The 20,697-nt window shown below is 56.7% G+C and overlaps 1 protein-coding gene across 1 annotated transcript in view; it reads right to left on the bottom strand.

Annotated features, from left to right (window-relative positions):
* Positions 1-2,455: 2,455 nt before the first annotated feature.
* kcnj10 (potassium inwardly rectifying channel subfamily J member 10) overlaps positions 2,456-20,697 on the bottom strand; it is a gene marked incomplete at its 5' end in the record, with an annotated part of 36,620 nt that continues 18,378 nt past the window's right edge. Inside the window, 1 exon segment of the mRNA NM_001078844.1 lies at positions 2,456-4,364. Coding sequence (NP_001072312.1) covers positions 3,228-4,364 — 1,137 coding nt within the window. The 3' untranslated portion in view covers positions 2,456-3,227.

The raw sequence follows: 20,697 nt of genomic DNA, 5'->3' as shown, positions 1-20,697 counted from the left end.
GGGCTTCATACCCAAAGGGAACCCAATACAGTGTGGAGACTTTGACTGGAGTGGATATGGGGAATGGCTGCAGTGCCAGTACTGAGGCTGTGGTGCTCTTCATGTACCACTGACCCCCTCAATCCTTGAACCCCTAAACCGCTAACCCTCATTGTGTTTACTTGCTGGTCCCAATCCATCCCACTAACAAAAAGACCCGCCGGCCCCATGCAGAACCCCACTGTAAGGGTTAGGGCCCCTCCATCCCACTAACCAAAAGCCCTGCCGGCCCCATCCGGAACCCCACTGTAAGGGTTAGGGCCCCTCCATCCCACTAACCAAAAGACCTGCCGGCCCCATCCGGAACCCCACTGTAAGGGTTAGGGCCCCTCCATCCCACTAACCAAAAGCCCTGCCGGCCCCATGCAGAACCCCACTGTAAGGGTTAGGGCCCCTCCATCCCACTAACAAAAAGCCCTGCCGGCCCCATCCGGAACCCCACTGTAAGGGTTAGGGCCCCTCCATCCCACTAACCAAAAGACCTGCCGGCCCCATCCGGAACCCCACTGTAAGGGTTAGGGCCCCTCCATCCCACTAACCAAAAGCCCTGCCGGCCCCATGCGGAACCCCACTGTAAGGGTTAGGGCCCCTCCATCCCACTAACCAAAAGCCCTGCCGGCCCCATCCGGAACCCCACTGTAAGGGTTAGGGCCCCTCCATCCCACTAACCAAAAGCCCTGCCGGCCCCATGCGGAACCCCACTGTAAGGGTTAGGGCCCCTCCATCCCACTAACCAAAAGACCTGCCGGCCCCATCCGGAACCCCACTGTAAGGGTTAGGGCCCCTCCATCCCACTAACAAAAAGCCCTGCCGGCCCCATCCGGAACCCCACTGTAAGGGTTAGGGCCCCTCCATCCCACTAACCAAAAGACCTGCCGGCCCCAACCGGAACCCCACTGTAAGGGTTAGGGCCCCTCCATCCCACTAACCAAAAGCCCTGCCGGCCCCATGCGGAACCCCACTGTAAGGGTTAGGGCCCCTCCATCCCACTAACCAAAAGCCCTGCCGGCCCCATGCGGAACCCCACTGTAAGGGTTAGGGCCCCTCCATCCCACTAACCAAAAGCCCTGCCGGCCCCATCCGGAACCCCACTGTAAGGGTTAGGGCCCCTCCATCCCACTAACCAAAAGACCTGCCGGCCCCATCCGGAACCCCACTGTAAGGGTTAGGGCCCCTCAATCACACTAACAAAAAGCCCTGCCGGCCCCATCCGGAACCCCACTGTAAGGGTTAGGGCCCCTCCATCCCACTAACCAAAAGCCCTGCCGGCCCCATGCGGAACCCCACTGTAAGGGTTAGGGCCCCTCCATCCCACTAACAAAAAGCCCTGCCGGCCCCATCCGGAACCCCACTGTAAGGTTAGGGCCCCTCCATCCCACTAACAAAAAGCCCTGCCGGCCCCATCCGGAACCCCACTGTAAGGGTTAGGGCCCCTCCATCCCACTAACCAAAAGCCCTGCCGGCCCCATCCGGAACCCCACTGTAAGGGTTAGGGCCCCTCCATCCCACTAACAAAAAGCCCTGCCGGCCCCATCCGGAACCCCACTGTAAGGGTTAGGGCCCCTCCATCCCACTAACAAAAAGCCCTGCCGGCCCCATCCGGAACCCCACTGTAAGGGTTAGGGCCCCTCCATCCCACTAACCAAAAGCCCTGCCGGCCCCATCCGGAACCCCACTGTAAGGGTTAGGGCCCCTCCATCCCACTAACCAAAAGCCCTGCCGGCCCCATGCGGAACCCCACTGTAAGGGTTAGGGCCCCTCCATCCCACTAACCAAAAGCCCTGCCGGCCCCATGCGGAACCCCACTGTAAGGGTTAGGGCCCCTCCATCCCACTAACCAAAAGCCCTGCTGGCCCATCCGGAACCCCACTGTAAGGGTTAGGGCCCCTCCATCCCACTAACCAAAAGCCCTGCCGGCCCCATCCGGAACCCCACTGTAAGGGTTAGGGCCCCTCCATCCCACTAACCAAAAGACCTGCCGGCCCCACCTGGAACCCCACTGTAAGGGTTAGGGCCCCTCCATCCCACTAACCAAAAGCCCCGCCGGCCCCATCCAGAACCCCACTGTAAGGGTTAGGGCCCCTCCATCCCACTAACCAAAAGCCCCGCCGGCCCCATCCAGAACCCCACTGCAAGGGTTAGGGCCCCTCCATCCCACTAACCAAAAGCCCTGAAACATTCACCCTTCCAACCACATTGGTAAAGAGAGGGGCTGGGTAAGAACTTGGCGAGCCCCAGTAGCCTCCAGTGGCATTGGGCCACCCAGTGGGCTACATGGTGGAGGACTTGGGTTCCTTCCCATTCACATTAAGAACACACTGAATGACATTAGGGAAAAGGAGTGGGGGGACCCTGGGCATGTCCCTAGGGGAGGGCAGTTGATGAGCCAGTAACACACAGACGCGGGCATGGGGTATGTGTATATATAATATATATTACTGGTATTTAAGGTGCAGCGTTAGTACAAAACATATCATTCAAATCACTAAAGTTACATACTGATTCCCCAGCCAATCAGCATTCAGCTATGATCCAGTGCTATGTACTTTATGTTAGGAAGAAATGCCCTCAAGGGTTGGTTGTAGTGACTGCCCATCAGCTCCATATGTCTTGGCTCCAATCAGCAGGCACCTCATGTAGGCTTGGGAGTAAGGGGTTCTACGAATAAGGGGTGCACTCGTGGGTGGACTCAACAGAGCTTCAAGTCTAAGTTCTACCTTGGAAAGCCTAGGACACCCCACCTACATTCTTCATGGTTATCGGGCAGGCATTTGGGTGAAGGCCATTGGGGTTGGGAGAGGTCACAAGGTACCCAAGAGCCTAGTAAAGAAGCAAAATGATTGGTGTTGGTCGGAGCCCAGGCTAAAGAGGGGTTAGAGTTAGGGGGTGATGGGATACTGTGAGGTTCAGACCTCAGTTGAAGGATCAATACATTCTTCTTGTCAGCTGTAGCGCCCCTAGTCCCCATGGTCATGTCCATCAGTTCCACTAGATTAAGAGCCTCTAGAGGTATCAATGCCCAGTGTCGGAGAGATCCTTCCTCTGCAGTACGAATTAGTATGGTCGGTGACCTTCTGAAACATCTAGTGATGGGTTTGCTAACCTTCTCCTAGGAGTTACAGAGTATCGGGGTGCCCAGTACCTACTGTAGAGGAAAGTATGATAATGGTATTAGCTAATCTTGGGGGTCAGACATTGCTGATCCTTACACTGAGGGGGCTTCCATCTTTCTGAGGTTTGTCCTTAAAAGACTCTTCCAGCTTGAGCTTCTCCGAATCCCCAAATCGTATTGTCTCGTGGATGCAGCACGGAGGGGACACCTTCAGAACTTGGTCAAACAGGCTAAAGTCGGCCACGTATTTCCCGTTGGAGGAGACCGATATCACCGGGCTGAACTCGTAACCCCACAAGATCTCCTCGGGGAGGTAGGATGTCCGCACTTGGCAAGTGGCGCTCGTCGATTCCACCGTGCCACTGAGAATCACCACCAGTTCAAAGTCCCCTTCTCCCGAGCGAAGGGCCACTTCCTTCAGAGGGCTGGACTCATCGACAATGTGGTAGAAAGTGAGCGGCAGGATGAGGAAGGGGCTGTCTGAGGAAGTGTCCACCTGGAAGTCCACATTGATCTGATTGAGATGAACATTCTCACCTTCCTTAGTGAGGTGGGTCTGCAGAAGCTTCCCTGTCACCTGGCAGCCAATCAGCAGGCTCTTCCTCATATTGGCCACGCGGATCATTAGGCACAGCTTGCCCTCGTGCTGAGATACCACGGCATTCTGGCTGAATTTGATGGTTTCTGCCCTCTTTTTGGGACGGGCAATTTTGGCCAAGAATGTCCCTGTGATGAAGATCTCCATGATGGTGGTGAGGACCAGCTGAGTAATGAGGAGGACAATGGCGTAGGGACATTCCTCGCTGATGTAACGGAACCCGTAGCCTATAGTGGTCTGCGATTCCAAGGAGAAGAGGAAAGCACCAGTAAGTGTGTGCACTTGCATGACACAAGGGGTGTGGTTGGCCGGGGCGTTAAATTCCAAGAGGTCACCGTGCACCAGAGCCACCAAGTACCAAATGACCCCGAACACAAACCATGTCCCGGCGAAGGTTGCCGAGAACAGGAGGAGCTTGTACCTCCACTGCATGTCAATGAACGTTGTCCACAAGTCCTTGAGGTAGAGGAACCCTTTGTCTGCGATGTGGTCCATACGGACGTTGCTCCGCCCATCCTTGGTCATCACTCTCCTCCTCCTCAGGCTTGAGCCAATCAGAGGGCGGCTGTCTGTCTGTGTGGTTTGGCTGTAATAGACCTTCACTGGAGAAGTCATCTGGAAGGGACCAAGACAACAAGGAGTCATAAAGATGTAAAGATACTTTAGCTGGGGAGTCGCAACCTGGGGAAGCAGGGGGTTCAGGAAATGCCCGATAGCGGCAGTGCCCCCAGGTGGCGCTAAATAATCACAGACTAAAGGGTACAATTCTCATTCTAAGCAGCTGCCCAATGGCGGTTCTGCCTACTGACACAATGTAGCTGCAGTATCGCTTGGAAGGGACTCTGGCCAGTAGGGGGCACTAAAGACTCATAAACACAACTGGCACTACCAGTATGAATGGATGGAGAGCCAGTTCTTACACACTCGCCCTCCCACGTGGCACTAATGGGTGGAGCTACCGGTAAACAGGAGGTTCCTTTTTCAAATTTCAGTTTCTAGGCTGCCTGTTGCTAAGAGCTGTAGCCCTAGTAACCAGATGGACATGTAACTTATAGATTCAGCTCTGCAGCCCCCTCATTTCCCATTTCCTTGGACCAGTAAAAGTAGAACGGCCGGGACTAACTTACCCTTTACATCACCCTTAGCAATTGCTTGGGCCCCCATCAATCAGGCAGGCAATCTGGCAGGGGAAGAGTTAATGGCAATGCACAGCCCCTCATTGGTTGGCTTCTGGGAATGAGTCTGTACACCCTTTCACGGCCAACTTGGCCAAGCAACTTTGGGTTGAGCCCAACATTTCCTCATGTGTTGAGCATAACCCATCTTACCAATTGGGGTACTACCCCCCTCTTAATGCCCTTCTATAGGGTATTGTCTGCCCCCTCCACCCCAGGAAGTATGCAGAGAGCCAGGGGAAAATAGGCCAATAAATAACCTGGCAACAGAATGGGCAGCAAAAGGGCCAAGTAATAGGGAATGGAACTAGGCCAATACATGGGAAGAGAACTAGGCCAACACATGGGAAGGGAACTAGGCCAACACATGGGAAGGGAACTAGGCCAATACATGGGAAGGGAACTAGGCCAATACATGGGAAGGGAACTAGGCCAATACATGGGAAGGGAACTAGGCCAATACATGGGAAGGGAACTAGGCCAATACATGGGAAGGGAACTAGGCCAATACATGGGAAGGGAACTAGGCCAATACATGGGTAGGGAACTAGGCCAATACATGGGAAGGGAACTAGGCCAATACATGGGAAGGGAACTAGGCCAATACATGGGAAGGGAACTAGGCCAATACATGGGAAGAGAAATTAGCGAAAGGGGGGGTAATAAAGAGAATGGGAAGAGAACTAGGCCAACACATGGGAAGGGAACTAGGCCAATACATGGCTAGAGAACTAGGCCAATACATGGGTAGAGAACTAGGCCAATACATGGGAAGGGAACTAGGCCAAGGAATGGGCAGGGAACTAGGCCGGGGAATGGGCAGGGAACTAGGCCGGGGAACGGGCAGGGAACTAGGCCGGGGAACGGGCAGGGAACTTGGCTGGGGAATGGCCAGGGAACTAGGCCGGGGAATGGGCAGGGAACTAGGCCGGGGAATGGGCAGGGAACTAGGCCGGGGAATGGGCAGGGAACTAGGCCGGGGAACGGGCAGGGAACTAAGCCAGGGAGGGAACTAGGCCAGGGAGGGAACTAGGCCGGGGAATGGGCAGGGAACTAGGCCGGGGAACGGGCAGGGAACTTGGCTGGGGAATGGCCAGGGAACTAGGCCGGGGAACGGGCAGGGAACTTGGCTGGGGAATGGGCAGGGAACTAGGCCGGGGAATGGGCAGGGAACTAGGCCGGGGAACGGGCAGGGAACTAAGCCAGGGAGGGAACTAGGCCAGGGAGGGAACTAGGCCGGGGAATGGGCAGGGAACTAGGCCGGGGAACGGGCAGGGAACTAGGCCGGGGAATGGGCAGGGAACTAGGCCGGGGAACGGGCAGGGAACTAGGCCGGGGAACGGGCAGGGAACTAAGCCAGGGAGGGAACTAGGCCAGGGAGGGAACTAGGCCGGGGAATGGGCAGGGAACTAGGCCGGGGAACGGGCAGGGAACTAGGCCGGGGAACGGGCAGGGAACTTGGCTGGGGAATGGCCAGGGAAACTAGGCCGGGGAATGGGCAGGGAACTAGGCCGGGGAATGGGCAGGGAACTAGGCCGGGGAATGGGCAGGGAACTAGGCCGGGGAATGGGCAGGGAACTAGGCCGGGGAATGGGCAGGGAACTAGGCCGGGGAATGGGCAGGGAACTAGGCCAGGGAGGGAACTAGGCCGGGGAATGGGCAGGGAACTAGGCCGGGGAATGGGCAGGGAACTAGGCCGGGGAATGGGCAGGGAACTAGGCCAGGGAGGGAACTAGGCCGGGGAATGGGCAGGGAACTAGGCCAGGGAGGGAACTAGGCCGGGGAATGGGCAGGGAACTAGGCCGGGGAATGGGCAGGGAACTAGGCCGGGGAATGGGCAGGGAACTAGGCCAGGGAGGGAACTAGGCCGGTGAATGGGCAGGGAACTAGGCCAGGGAGGGAACTAGGCCGGGGAATGGGCAGGGAACTAGGCCGGGGAATGGGCAGGGAACTAGGCCGGGGAATGGGCAGGGAACTAGGCCAGGGAGGGAACTAGGCCGGGGAATGGGCAGGGAACTAGGCCGGGGAATGGGCAGGGAACTAGGCCGGGGAATGGGCAGGGAACTAGGCCGGGGAATGGGCAGGGAACTAGGCCGGGGAATGGGCAGGGAACTAGGCCGGGGAATTGGGCAGGGAACTAGGCCGGGGAATGGGCAGGGAACTAGGCCAGGGAGGGAACTAGGCCGGGGAATGGGCAGGGAACTAGGCCGGGGAATGGGCAGGGAACTAGGCCGGGGAATGGGCAGGGAACTAGGCCGGGGAATGGGCAGGGAACTAGGCCGGGGAATGGGCAGGGAACTAGGCCGGGGAATTGGGCAGGGAACTAGGCCGGGGAGGGAACTAGGCCGGGGAGGGAAGTAGGCCGGGGAATGGGCAGGGAACTAGGCCGGGGAGGGAACTAGGCCGGGGAGGGAACTAGGCCGGGGAGGGAAGTAGGCCGGGGAATGGGCAGGGAACTAGGCCGGGGAGGGAACTAGGCCGGGGAGGGAACTAGGCCGGGCAGGGAACTAGGCCGGGCAGGGAAGTAGGCCGGGGAGGGAACTAGGCCGGGGAGGGAACTAGGCCGGGGAGGGAACTAGGCCGGGGAGGGAACTAGGCCGGGGAATGGGCAGGGAACTAGGCCGGGGAGGGAACTAGGCCGGGGAGGGAACTAGGCCGGGGAGGGAACTAGGCCGGGCAGGGAACTAGGCCGGGCAGGGAACTAGGCCGGGGAGGGAACTAGGCCGGGGAGGGAACTAGGCCGGGGAATGGGCAGGGAAGTAGGCCGGGCAGGGAAGTAGGCCGGGGAATGAGAAGGCAGCTGTTTGCTCTTCCCAGATGAAATGTTTCCAAACAGAATGAATAGGAGGCTCTCGGCTTTATTCCAGGGGTCAGAACAGGAGGAAATTGTCAGATTTTGAGCCCCCCTATCCCCTTTCTCTCCCATTCAGCCTTTCTTCCTTTGTGTGGGAAATTCACAGCCTGAGCTCAACCCCCCCCCCCCCCGGCCTCAGGTTTCTGCTGCCCCCTGGGCTCTCACATTCTCCCCGCGCCTTTGTCTGTTGGTTTAGTCCATGCTTTGTCCCATCTCCCCTTTGTTCCGCGGATCAATGAGAAGCATCAGAAGGTTCCGCTAAAGAGATTTATATGGGCTATTGCCCCTTTTCTACCCCTTCATTACTGACACTGGAGAAAATTCCTGCACCCCAATATGTTTGTATGGGGGGGACCCAGAGATAAACTTGTCCGACAATGCAGAGAAGCCCAGCGGGGCAGGGGGGCAAACCTAGGGTAATTCTATCTGCCCCCCAATCAACTGACTGGGCTTCTGCTGGTGGCCCTGCGACTCTGTGTATTTGTAGTGACAGATATAAGTGGGCGCTGCCATATTGCTTCCCTATTACAGTATATTGGGGGCAGAATACGCTATAAGCTTTATTGGGACACAGTAGCCCCAAGCCGGCCAGTTTGCAGCCAATGAAAACTCTGAGTTGGGGGCAGGGGTTACCCAATCAGTGGGGTTTGTGCCGGGCCCTGTGTATTCAGCAGAGCAAATGTTATAGGGAGACAATGTGGCCCTTGTTGGCCCTGACAGGGGGATGAATGGGGCTGAGAGGCTGATTAATGGCTGCTCTGGGCTCTGACACTTACTGCAAAGGGTCCGACCTTCTGGGATCATCGAGGGTTAATCCACGGGGTTATTGTGCTATTACCCCCCCCCCCCCACAGCAATGACCCCCCCCCCCCCACTCTGCAAATTAATTCTGATATCATTACTGGGGAATCCAACTATGACTTATACACACATCTATATACACTCACACTCACACCTATACACACATCTATATACACTCACACTCACACCTATACACACATCTATATACACTCACACTCACACCTATACACACATCTATATACACTCACACTCACACCTATACACACATCTATATACACTCACACTCACACCTATACACACATCTATATACACTCACACTCACACCTATACACACATCTATATACACTCACACTCACACCTATACACACATCTATATACACTCACACTCACACCTATACACACATCTATATACACTCACACTCACACCTATACACACATCTATATACACTCACACTCACACCTATACACACATCTATATACACTCACACTCACACCTATACACACATCTATATACACTCACACTCACACCTATACACACTCCAACATCCACTCACACTCACACCTATACACACTCCAACATACAGATGTTTGTAGGGAGGAGCAGAGAGAGGAGGGGAGGGGGGGTCCCAGTACAATAGAATCCCTAACATCACATGGGATCCAGATGTTTGTAGGGAGGAGCAGAGAGAGAGGGGGGGGAGGGGGGTCCCAGTACAATAGAATCCCTAACATCACATGGGATCCAGATGTTTGTAGGGAGGAGCAGAGAGAGAGGGGGGGAGGGGGGTCCCAGTACAATAGAATCCCTAACATCACATGGGATCCAGATGTTTGTAGGGAGGAGCAGAGAGAGGAGGGGAGGTGGGGTCCCAGTACAATAGAATCCCTAACATCACATGGGATCCAGATGTTTGTAGGGAGGAGCAGAGAGAGGAGGGGAGGGGGGGTCCCAGTACAATAGAATCCCTAACATCACATGGGATCCAGATGTTTGTAGGGAGGAGCAGAGAGAGAGAGGGGGGGGAGGGGGGGTCCCAGTACAATAGAATCCCTAACATCACATGGGATCCAGATGTTTGTAGGGAGGAGCAGAGAGAGAGGGGGGGGAGGGGGGTCCCAGTACAATAGAATCCCTAACATCACATGGGATCCGGATGTTTGTAGGGAGGAGCAGAGAGAGAGGGGGGGGAGGGGGGGTCCCAGTACAATAGAATCCCTAACATCACATGGGATCCAGATGTTTGTAGGGAGGAGCAGAGAGAGAGAGAGAGGGGGGGGAGGGGGTCCCAGTACAATAGAATCCCTAACATCACATGGGATCCAGATGTTTGTAGGGAGGAGCAGAGAGAGAGGGGGGGGAGGGGGGTCCCAGTACAATAGAATCCCTAACATCACATGGGATCCGGATGTTTGTAGGGAGGAGCAGAGAGAGAGGGGGGGGAGGGGGGTCCCAGTACAATAGAATCCCTAACATCACATGGGATCCAGATGTTTGTAGGGAGGAGCAGAGAGAGAGAGAGGGGGGGGGAGGGGGTCCCAGTACAATAGAATCCCTAACATCACATGGGATCCAGATGTTTGTAGGGAGGAGCAGAGAGAGAGAGAGGGGGGGAAGGGGTCCCAGTACAATAGAATCCCTAACATCACATGGGATCCAGATGTTTGTAGGGAGGAGCAGAGAGAGAGAGAGGGGGGGAAGGGGTCCCAGTACAATAGAATCCCTAACATCACATGGGATCCAGATGTTTGTAGGGAGGAGCAGAGAGAGAGAGAGGGGGGGAAGGGGTCCCAGTACAATAGAATCCCTAACATCACATGGGATCCAGATGTTTGTAGGGAGGAGCAGAGAGAGAGAGAGGGGGGGAAGGGGTCCCAGTACAATAGAATCCCTAACATCACATGGGATCCAGATGTTTGTAGGGAGGAGCAGAGAGAGAGGGGGGGGAGGGGGGTCCCAGTACAATAGAATCCCTAACATCACATGGGATCCAGATGTTTGTAGGGAGGAGCAGAGAGAGAGGGGGGGGAAGGGGTCCCAGTACAATAGAATCCCTAACATCACATGGGATCCAGATGTTTGTAGGGAGGAGCAGAGAGAGGGGGGGGAAGGGGTCCCAGTACAATAGAATCCCTAACATCACATGGGATCCAGATGTTTGTAGGGAGGAGCAGAGAGGGGGGGGGGAAGGGGTCCCAGTACAATAGAATCCCTAACATCACATGGGATCCAGATGTTTGTAGGGAGGAGCAGAGAGAGAGAGGGGGGGGGGGATTGGGTCCCAGTACAATAGAATCCCTAACATCACATGGGATCCAGATGTTTGTAGGGAGGAGCAGAGAGAGAGGGGGGGAAGGGGTCCCAGTACAATAGAATCCCTAACATCACATGGGATCCAGATGTTTGTAGGGAGGAGCAGAGAGAGAGGGGGGGGGGAGGGGTCCCAGTACAATAGAATCCCTAACATCACATGGGATCCAGATGTTTGTAGGGAGGAGAAGAGAGAGAGAGAGAGGGGGGGGGAGGGGGGGTCCCAGTACAAAAGAATCCCTAACATCACATGGGATCCAGATGTTTGTAGGGAGGAGCAGAGAGAGAGAGAGAGGGGGGGGGGAAGGGGTCCCAGTACAAAAGAATCCCTAACATCACATGGGATCCAGATGTTTGTAGGGAGGAGCAGAGAGAGAGGGGGGGGAGGGGGGTCCCAGTACAATAGAATCCCTAACATCACATGGGATCCAGATGTTTGTAGGGAGGAGCAGAGAGAGAGAGGGGGGGGATTGGGTCCCAGTACAATAGAATCCCTAACATCACATGGGATCCAGATGTTTGTAGGGAGGAGCAGAGAGAGGGGGTGAGGGGGTCCCAGTACATTAGAATCCCTAACATCACATGGGATCCAGATGTTTGTAGGGAGGAGCAGAGAGAGAGAGAGGGGGGGGGTCCCAGTACAATAGAATCCCTAACATCACATGGGATCCAGATGTTTGTAGGGAGGAGCAGAGAGAGGGGGGGAGGTGGGGTCCCAGTACAATAGAATCCCTAACATCACATGGGATCCAGATGTTTGTAGGGAGGAGCAGAGAGAGAGGGGGGGGGGTGGGGGGTCCCAGTACAATAGAATCCCTAACATCACATGGGATCCAGATGTTTGTAGGGAGGAGCAGAGAGAGAGAGGGGGGGGGGTCCCAGTACAATAGAATCCCTAACATCACATGGGATCCAGATGTTTGTAGGGAGGAGCAGAGAGAGAGGGGGGGGGGATTGGGTCCCAGTACAATAGAATCCCTAACATCACATGGGATCCAGATGTTTGTAGGGAGGAGCAGAGAGAGAGAGAGGGGGGGGGGGGATTGGGTCCCAGTACAATAGAATCCCTAACATCACATGGGATCCAGATGTTTGTAGGGAGGAGCAGAGAGAGAGAGGGGGGGAGGGGGTCCCAGTACAATAGAATCCCTAACATCACATGGGATCCAGATGTTTGTAGGGAGGAGCAGAGAGGGGGGGAGGGGGGTCCCAGTACAATAGAATCCCTAACATCACATGGGATCCAGATGTTTGTAGGGAGGAGCAGAGAGGGGGGAGGGGGGGTCCCAGTACAATAGAATCCCTAACATCACATGGGATCCAGATGTTTGTAGGGAGGAGCAGAGAGAGAGAGGGGGGGGGGAGGGGGTCCCAGTACAATAGAATCCCTAACATCACATGGGATCCAGATGTTTGTAGGGAGGAGCAGAGAGAGAGAGGGGGGGGAGGGGGTCCCAGTACAATAGAATCCCTAACATCACATGGGATCCAGATGTTTGTAGGGAGGAGCAGAGAGAGAGAGGGGGGGGAGGGGGGTCCCAGTACAATAGAATCCCTAACATCACATGGGATCCAGATGTTTGTAGGGAGGAGCAGAGAGAGAGAGGGGGGGGAGGGGGTCCCAGTACAATAGAATCCCTAACATCACATGGGATCCAGATGTTTGTAGGGAGGAGCAGAGAGAGAGAGGGGGGGGGGTGGGGGGGTCCCAGTACAATAGAATCCCTAACATCACATGGGATCCAGATGTTTGTAGGGAGGAGCAGAGAGAGAGAGGGGGGTGAGGGGGTCCCAGTACAATAGAATCCCTAACATCACATGGGATCCAGATGTTTGTAGGGAGGAGCAGAGAGAGAGAGAGGGGGGGGGGGATTGGGTCCCAGTACAATAGAATCCCTAACATCACATGGGATCCAGATGTTTGTAGGGAGGAGCAGAGAGAGAGAGGGGGGGAGGGGGTCCCAGTACAATAGAATCCCTAACATCACATGGGATCCAGATGTTTGTAGGGAGGAGCAGAGAGAGAGAGGGGGGGGGTGGGGGGGTCCCAGTACAATAGAATCCCTAACATCACATGGGATCCAGATGTTTGTAGGGAGGAGCAGAGAGAGAGAGGGGGGGTGAGGGGGTCCCAGTACAATAGAATCCCTAACATCACATGGGATCCAGATGTTTGTAGGGAGGAGCAGAGAGAGGGGGGGGGGGGATTGGGTCCCAGTACAATAGAATCCCTAACATCACATGGGATCCAGATGTTTGTAGGGAGTAGCAGAGAGAGAGGGGGGGGTGGGGGGGTCCCAGTACAATAGAATCCCTAACATCACATGGGATCCAGATGTTTGTAGGGAGGAGCAGAGACAGAGAGGGGGGGGAGGGGGTCCCAGTACAATAGAATCCCTATCATCACATGGGATCCAGATGTTTGTAGGGAGGAGCAGAGAGAGGGGGGGAGGGGGGTCCCAGTACAATAGAATCCCTAACATCACATGGGATCCAGATGTTTGTAGGGAGGAGCAGAGAGAGAGGGGGGGGGGAGGGGGTCCCAGTACAATAGAATCCCTAACATCACATGGGATCCAGATGTTTGTAGGGAGGAGCAGAGAGAGGGGGGGGGAGGGGGGTCCCAGTACAATAGAATCCCTAACATCACATGGGATCCAGATGTTTGTAGGGAGGAGCAGAGAGAGAGGGGGGGGGAGGGGGGTCCCAGTACAATAGAATCCCTAACATCACATGGGATCCAGATGTTTGTAGAGAGGAGCAGAGAGAGAGAGGGGGGGGTGGGGGGTCCCAGTACAATAGAATCTCTAACATCACATGGGATCCAGATGTTTGTAGGGAGGAGCAGAGAGAGGGGGGGAGGTGGGGTCCCAGTACAATAGAATCCCTAACATCACATGGGATCCAGATGTTTGTAGGGAGGAGCAGAGACAGAGAGGGGGGGGAGGGGGGTCCCATTACAATAGAATCCCTAACATCACATGGGATCCAGATGTTTGTAGGGAGGAGCAGAGAGAGAGAGAGGGGGGGGAGGGGGTCCCAGTACAATAGAATCCCTAACATCACATGGGATCCAGATGTTTGTAGGGAGGAGCAGAGAGAGAGAGGGGGGGGGGAGGGGGTCCCAGTACAATAGAATCCCTAACATCACATGGGATCCAGATGTTTGTAGGGAGTAGCAGAGAGAGAGAGAGGGGGGGAGGGGGTCCCAGTACAATAGAATCTCTAACATCACATGGGATCCAGATGTTTGTAGGGAGGAGCAGAGAGAGAGGGGGGGGAGGGGGGTCCCAGTACAATAGAATCCCTAACATCACATGGGATCCAGATGTTTGTAGGGAGGAGCAGAGAGAGAGGGGGGGGGGAGGGGGGGTCCCAGTACAATAGAATCCCTAACATCACATGGGATCCAGATGTTTGTAGGAGGAGCAGAGAGAGAGAGAGAGGGGGGAGGGGGGTCCCAGTACAATAGAATCCCTAACATCACATGGGATCCAGATGTTTGTAGGGAGGAGCAGAGAGAGAGAGGGGGGGTGGGGGATTGGGTCCCAGTACAATAGAATCCCTAACATCACATGGGATCCAGATGTTTGTAGGGAGGAGCAGAGATAGAGAGAGAGGGGGGGGAGGGGTCCCAGTACAATAGAATCCCTAACATCACATGGGATCCAGATGTTTGTAGGGAGGAGCAGAGAGAGAGAGAGCGGGGGGGGATTGGGCCCCAGTACAATAGAATCCCTAACATCACATGGGATCCAGATGTTTGTAGGGAGGAGCAGAGATAGAGAGAGAGGGGGGGGTGGGGGGGTCCCAGTACAATAGAATCCCTAACATCACATGGGATCCAGATGTTTGTAGGGAGGAGCAGAGAGAGGGGGGGGAGGGGGGTCCCAGTACAATAGAATCCCTAACATCACATGGGATCCAGATGTTTGTAGGGAGGAGCAGAGAGAGAGAGAGAGGGGGGAGGTGGGGTCCCAGTACAATAGAATCCCTAACATCACATGGGATCCAGATGTTTGTAGGGAGGAGCAGAGAGAGAGAGGGGGGGATTGGGTCCCAGTACAATAGAATCCCTAACATCACATGGGATCCAGATGTTTGTAGGGAAGAGCAGAGATAGAGAGAGAGGGGGGGAGGTGGGGTCCCAGTACAATAGAATCCCTAACATCACATGGGATCCAGATGTTTGTAGGGAGTAGCAGAGAGAGAGAGAGGGGGGGAGGGGGTCCCAGTACAATAGAATCTCTAACATCACATGGGATCCAGATGTTTGTAGGGAAGAGCAGAGATAGAGAGAGAGGGGGGGAGGTGGGGTCCCAGTACAATAGAATCCCTAACATCACATGGGATCCAGATGTTTGTAGGGAGGAGCAGAGAGAGAGGGGGGGGAGGGGGTCCCAGTACAATAGAATCCCTAACATCACATGGGATCCAGATGTTTGTAGGGAGGAGCAGAGAGAGAGGGGGGGGGGAGGGGGGGTCCCAGTACAATAGAATCCCTAACATCACATGGGATCCAGATGTTTGTAGGGAGGAGCAGAGACAGAGAGAGAGGGGGGGAGGGGGGTCCCAGTACAATAGACTCCCTAACATCACATGGGATCCAGATGTTTGTAGGGAGGAGCAGAGAGAGAGAGGGGGGGTGGGGGATTGGGTCCCAGTACAATAGAATCCCTAACATCACATGGGATCCAGATGTTTGTAGGGAGGAGCAGAGAGAGAGCGGGGGGGATTGGGCCCCAGTACAATAGAATCCCTAACATCACATGGGATCCAGATGTTTGTAGGGAGGAGCAGAGATAGAGAGAGAGGGGGGGGTGGGGGGGTCCCAGTACAATAGAATCCCTAACATCACATGGGATCCAGATGTTTGTAGGGAGGAGCAGAGAGAGGGGGGGGGGAGGGGGGTCCCAGTACAATAGAATCCCTAACATCACATGGGATCCAGATGTTTGTAGGGAGGAGCAGAGAGAGAGAGAGAGGGGGGAGGTGGGTCCCAGTACAATAGAATCCCTAACATCACATGGGATCCAGATGTTTGTAGGGAGGAGCAGAGAGAGAGAGAGCGGGGGGGATTGGGTCCCAGTACAATAGAATCCCTAACATCACATGGGATCCAGATGTTTGTAGGGAGGAGCAGAGAGAGGGGGGGGGGAGGGGGTCCCAGTACAAATAGAATCCCTAACATCACATGGGATCCAGATGTTTGTAGGGAGGAGCAGAGAGAGGGGGGGAGGGGGGTCCCAGTACAATAGAATCCCTAACATCACATGGATCCAGATGTTTGTAGGAGGAGCAGAGAGAGGGGGGAGGTGGGGTCCCAGTACAATAGAATCCCTAACATCACATGGGATCCAGATGTTTGTAGGGAGGAGCAGAGAGAGAGAGAGAGGCGGGGGGAGGGGGTCCCAGTACAATAGAATCCTAACATCACATGGGATCCAGATGTTTGTAGGGAGGAGCAGAGAGAGAGGGGGGGGGAGGGGGGGGAGGGGGTCCCAGTACAATAGAATCCCTAACATCACATGGGATCCAGATGTTTGTAGGGAGGAGCAGAGAGAGAGAGAGGGGGGGGGGAGGGGGTCCCAGTACAATAGAATCCCTAACATCACATGGGATCCAGATGTTTGTATTGAGGAGCAGAGAGAGAGAGAGGGGGGGGAGGGGGGGGAGGGGGGGAGAGGGGGTCCCAGTACAGTAGAATCCCAGTTAGTGGCCAGGGGCCCGTGTGTAACTTCGAAGGGGGGAGGGGGGGTCCCAGTACAGTAGAATCCCTGTTAGTGGCCAGGGGCCCGTGTGTAACTGGGAAGGGGGGGAAGGGGGGGAGGGGGGGTCCCAGTACAGTAGAATCCCAGTTAGTGGCCAGGGGCCCGTGTGTAACTGGGAAGGGGGGAGGGGGGGGGAGGGGGGGGTCCCAGTACAGTAGAATCCCTGTTAGTGGCCAGGGGCCCGTGTGTAACTGGGAAGGGGGGGAAGGGGGGGGAGGGGGGGTCCCAGTACAGTAGAATCCCAGTTAGTGGCCAGGGGCCCGTGTGTAACTGGGAAGGGGGGGAGGGGGGTGGGGAGGGGGGGTCCCAGTTCAGTAGAATCCTAGTTAGTGGCCAGGGGCCCGTGTGTAACTGGGAAGGGGGGGAGGGGGGGTCCCAGTAGAGTAGAATCTCAGTTAGTGGCCAGGGGCCCATGGTTAACTAGAAAGGGGGGGAGGGGGGGGAGGTGGGGGAGAGGGGGTCCCAGTACAGTAGAATCCCAGATAGTGGCCAGGGGCCCATGTTTAACTGGAAAGGGGGGGGAGGGGGGAGAAGGGGTCCCAGTACAGTAGAATCCCAGTTAATGCCCAGGGGCCCGTGTGTAACGTCGAAGGGGGGGAGGGGGAGTCCCAGTACAGTAGAATCCCATTTAATGCCCAGGGGCCCGTGTGTAACTGGGAAGGGGGGGAGGGGGGGTCCCAGTAAAGTAGAATCCCAGTTAATGCCCAGGGGCCCATGTGTAACTGGGAAGGGGGGGGTCCCAGTACAGTAGAATCCCAGTTAATGCCCAGGGGCCCGTGTGTAACTGGGAAGGGGGGGAGGGGGGGTCCCAGTACAGTAGAATCCCAGTTAATGCCCAGAGGCCCGTGTGTAACTGGGAAGGGGGGGAGGGAGGGTCCCAGTACAGTAGAATCCCTGTTAATGCCCAGGGGCCTGTGTGTAACTGGGAAGGGGGGGTCCCAGTACAGTAGAATCCCAGTTAATGCCCAGGGGCCCGTGTGTAACTGGGAAGGGGGGAAGGGGGAGAGGGGGGGTCCCAGTACAGTAGAGTCCCCTTTAATGCCCAGGGGCCCGTGTGTAACTGGGAAGGGGGGGAGGGGGGTCCCAGTACAGTAGAGTCCCAGTTAATGCCCAGGGGCCCGTGTGTAACTGGGAAGGGGGGAGGGGGGGTCCCAGTACAGTAGAATCCCAGTTAATGCCCAGGGGCCCGTGTGTAACTGGGAAGGGGGGGAGGGGGGTGTCCCAGTACAGTAGAGTCCCAATTAATGCCCAGGGGCCCATGTGTAACTGGGAAGGGGGGGAGGGGGGGTCCCAGTACAGTAGAATCCCAGTTAATGGCCAGGGGCCTGTGTGTAACTGGGAAGGGGGGGAAGGGGGGTCCCAGTACAGTAGAGTCCCAGTTAATGCCCAGGGGCCTGTGTGTAACTGGGAAGGGGGGGAGGGGGGGTCCCAGTACAGTAAAATCCCAGTTAATGCCCAGGGGCCTGTGTGTAACTGGGAAGGGGGGAAGGGGGGGTCCCAGTACAGTAGAATCCCAGTTAATGCCCAGGGGCCTGTGTGTAACTGGGAAGGGGGGGAGGGGGGGTCCCAGTACAGTAGAGTCCCAGTTTATGCCCAGGGGCCCGTGTGTAACTGGGGAAGGGGGGGGGTTCCAGTGCAGTAGAGTCCCAGTTAATGCCCAGGGGCCCGTGTGTAACTGGGAAGGGGGGGTTCCAGTGCAGTAGAGTCCCAGTTAATGCCCAGGGGCCCGTGTTGTAACTGGGAAGGGGGGGTTCCAGTGCAGTAGAATCCCAGTTAATGCCCAGGGGCCCGTGTGTAACTGGGAAGGGGGGGGCGGTTCCAGTGCAGTAGAATCCCAGTTAATGCCCAGGGGCCCGTGTGTAACTGGGAAGGGGGGGAACGGGGGGGAGGGGGGGGTCCCAGTACAGTAGAGTCCCAGTTAATGCCCAGGGGCCCGTGTGTAACTGAGATGGGGGGGAGGGGGTCCCAGTGCAGTAGAATCCCAGTTAATGCCCAGGGGCCCGTGTGTAACTGGGAAGGGGGGGAGGGGGGGTCCCAGTACAGTAGAATCCCAGTTAATGCCCAGGGGCCCGTGTGTAACTGGGAAAGGGGGAAGGGGGGGGTGGGGGTAGGGGGGGTCCCAGTACAGTAGAGTCCCAGTTAATGCCCAGGGGCCCGTGTGTAACTGGGAAGGGGGGAGGGGGGGAAGGGGGGAGGGGGGGGGGAGGGTGAGAGGGGGGGTCCCAGTACAGTAGAGTCCCATTTAATGCCCAGGGGCCCGTGTGTAACTGGGAAGGGGGGAAGGGGGGGAGGGGGGAGGGGGGGAGGGGGACCCAGTACAGTAGAGTCCCAGTTAATGCCCAGGGGCCTGTGTGTAACTGGGAAGGGGGGGAGGGGGGGTCCCAGTACAGTAGAGTCCCAGTTAATGCCCAGGGGTCCGTGTTTAACTGGGAAGGGGGGGGGGTCCCAGTGCAGTAGAATCCCAGTTAATGCCCAGGGGCCAGTGTGTAACTGGGAAGGGGGGGTTCCAGTGCAGTAGAATCCCAGTTATGCCCAGGGGCCCGTGTGTAACTGGGATGGGGGGAGGGGGGGTCCCAGTGCAGTAGAATCCCAGTTAATGCCCAGGGGCACGTGTGTAACTGGGAAGGGGGGGAGGGGGGTCACAGTACAGTAGAGTCCCAGTTAATGCCCAGGGGCCCGTGTGTAACTGGGAAGGGGGGAGGGGGGTCCCAGTGCAGTAGAATCCCAGTTAATGCCCAAGGGCCCGTGTGTAACTGGGAAGGGGGGGGTCCCAGTACAGTAGAGTCCCAGTTAATGCCCAGGGGCTCGTGTGTAACTGGGAAGGGGGGAGGGGGGGTCCCAGTGCAGTAGAATCCCAGTTAATGCCCAGGGGCCCGTGTGTAACTTGGAAGGGGGGGTCCCAGTGCAGTAGAGTCCCAGTTAATGCCCAGGGGCCCGTGTGTAACTGGGAAGGGGGGGGGAGTGGGGGTCCCAGTACAGTAGAATCCCAGTTAATGCCCAGGGGCCTGTGTGTAACTGGGAAGGGGGGGAGGGGGGGTCCCAGTACAGTAGAATCCCAGTTAATGCCCAGGGGCCCGTGTGTAACTGGGAAGGGGGGGGAGGGGGGGTCCCAGTGCAGTAGAATCCCAGTTAATGCCCAGGGGCCCGTGTGTAACTGGGAAGGGGGGGAGGGGGGTCCCAGTGCAGTAGAATCCCAGTTAATGCCCAGGGGCCCGTGTGTAACTGGGAAGGGGGGGAGGGGGGATCCCAGTACAGTAGAGTCCCAGTTAATGCCCAGGGGCCCGTGTGTAACTTGGAAGGGGGGGTCCCAGTGCAGTAGAGTCCCAGTTAATGCCCAGGGGCCCGTGTGTAACTGGGAAGGGGGGGGGAGCGGGGGTCCCAGTACAGTAGAATCCCAGTTAATGCCCAGGGGCCTGTGTGTAACTGGGAAGGGGGTGGAGGGGGGTCCCAGTACAGTAGAATCCCAGTTAATGCCCAGGGGCCCGTGTGTAACTGAGAAGGGGGGGGAGGGGGGGTCCCAGTGCAGTAGAATCCCAGTTAATGCCCAGGGGCCCGTGTGTAACTGGGAAGGGGGGGAGGGGGGTCCCAGTGCAGTAGAATCCCAGTTAATGCTCAGGGGCCCGTGTGTAACTGGGAAGGGGGGGGAGGGGGGGTCCCAGTACAGTAGAATCCCAGTTAATGCCCAGGGGCCCGTGTGTAACTGGGAAGGGGGGGAGGGGGGTCCCAGTACAGTAGAATCCCAGTTAATGCCCAGGGGCCCGTGTGTAACTGGGAAGGGGGGGGAGGGGGGGTCCCAGTACAGTAGAATCCCAGTTAATGCCCAGGGGCCCGTGTGTAACTGGGAAGGGGGGGAGGGGGGGTCCCAGTACAGTAGAATCCCAGTTAATGCCCAGGTGCCCGTGTGTAACTGGGAAGGGGGGAGGGGGGGTCCCAGTGCAGTAGAATCCCAGTTAATGCCCAGGGGCCCGTGTGTAACTGGGAAGGGGGGGAGGGGGGGGTCCCAGTACAGTAGAATCCCAGTTAATTCCCAGGGGCCCGT

Source organism: Xenopus tropicalis, chromosome 8 (genome assembly GCF_000004195.4).
Source record: "Xenopus tropicalis strain Nigerian chromosome 8, UCB_Xtro_10.0, whole genome shotgun sequence".
NCBI lineage: Eukaryota > Metazoa > Chordata > Amphibia > Anura > Pipidae > Xenopus > Xenopus tropicalis.
This window is presented reverse-complemented; position numbering and strand designations above follow the sequence as displayed.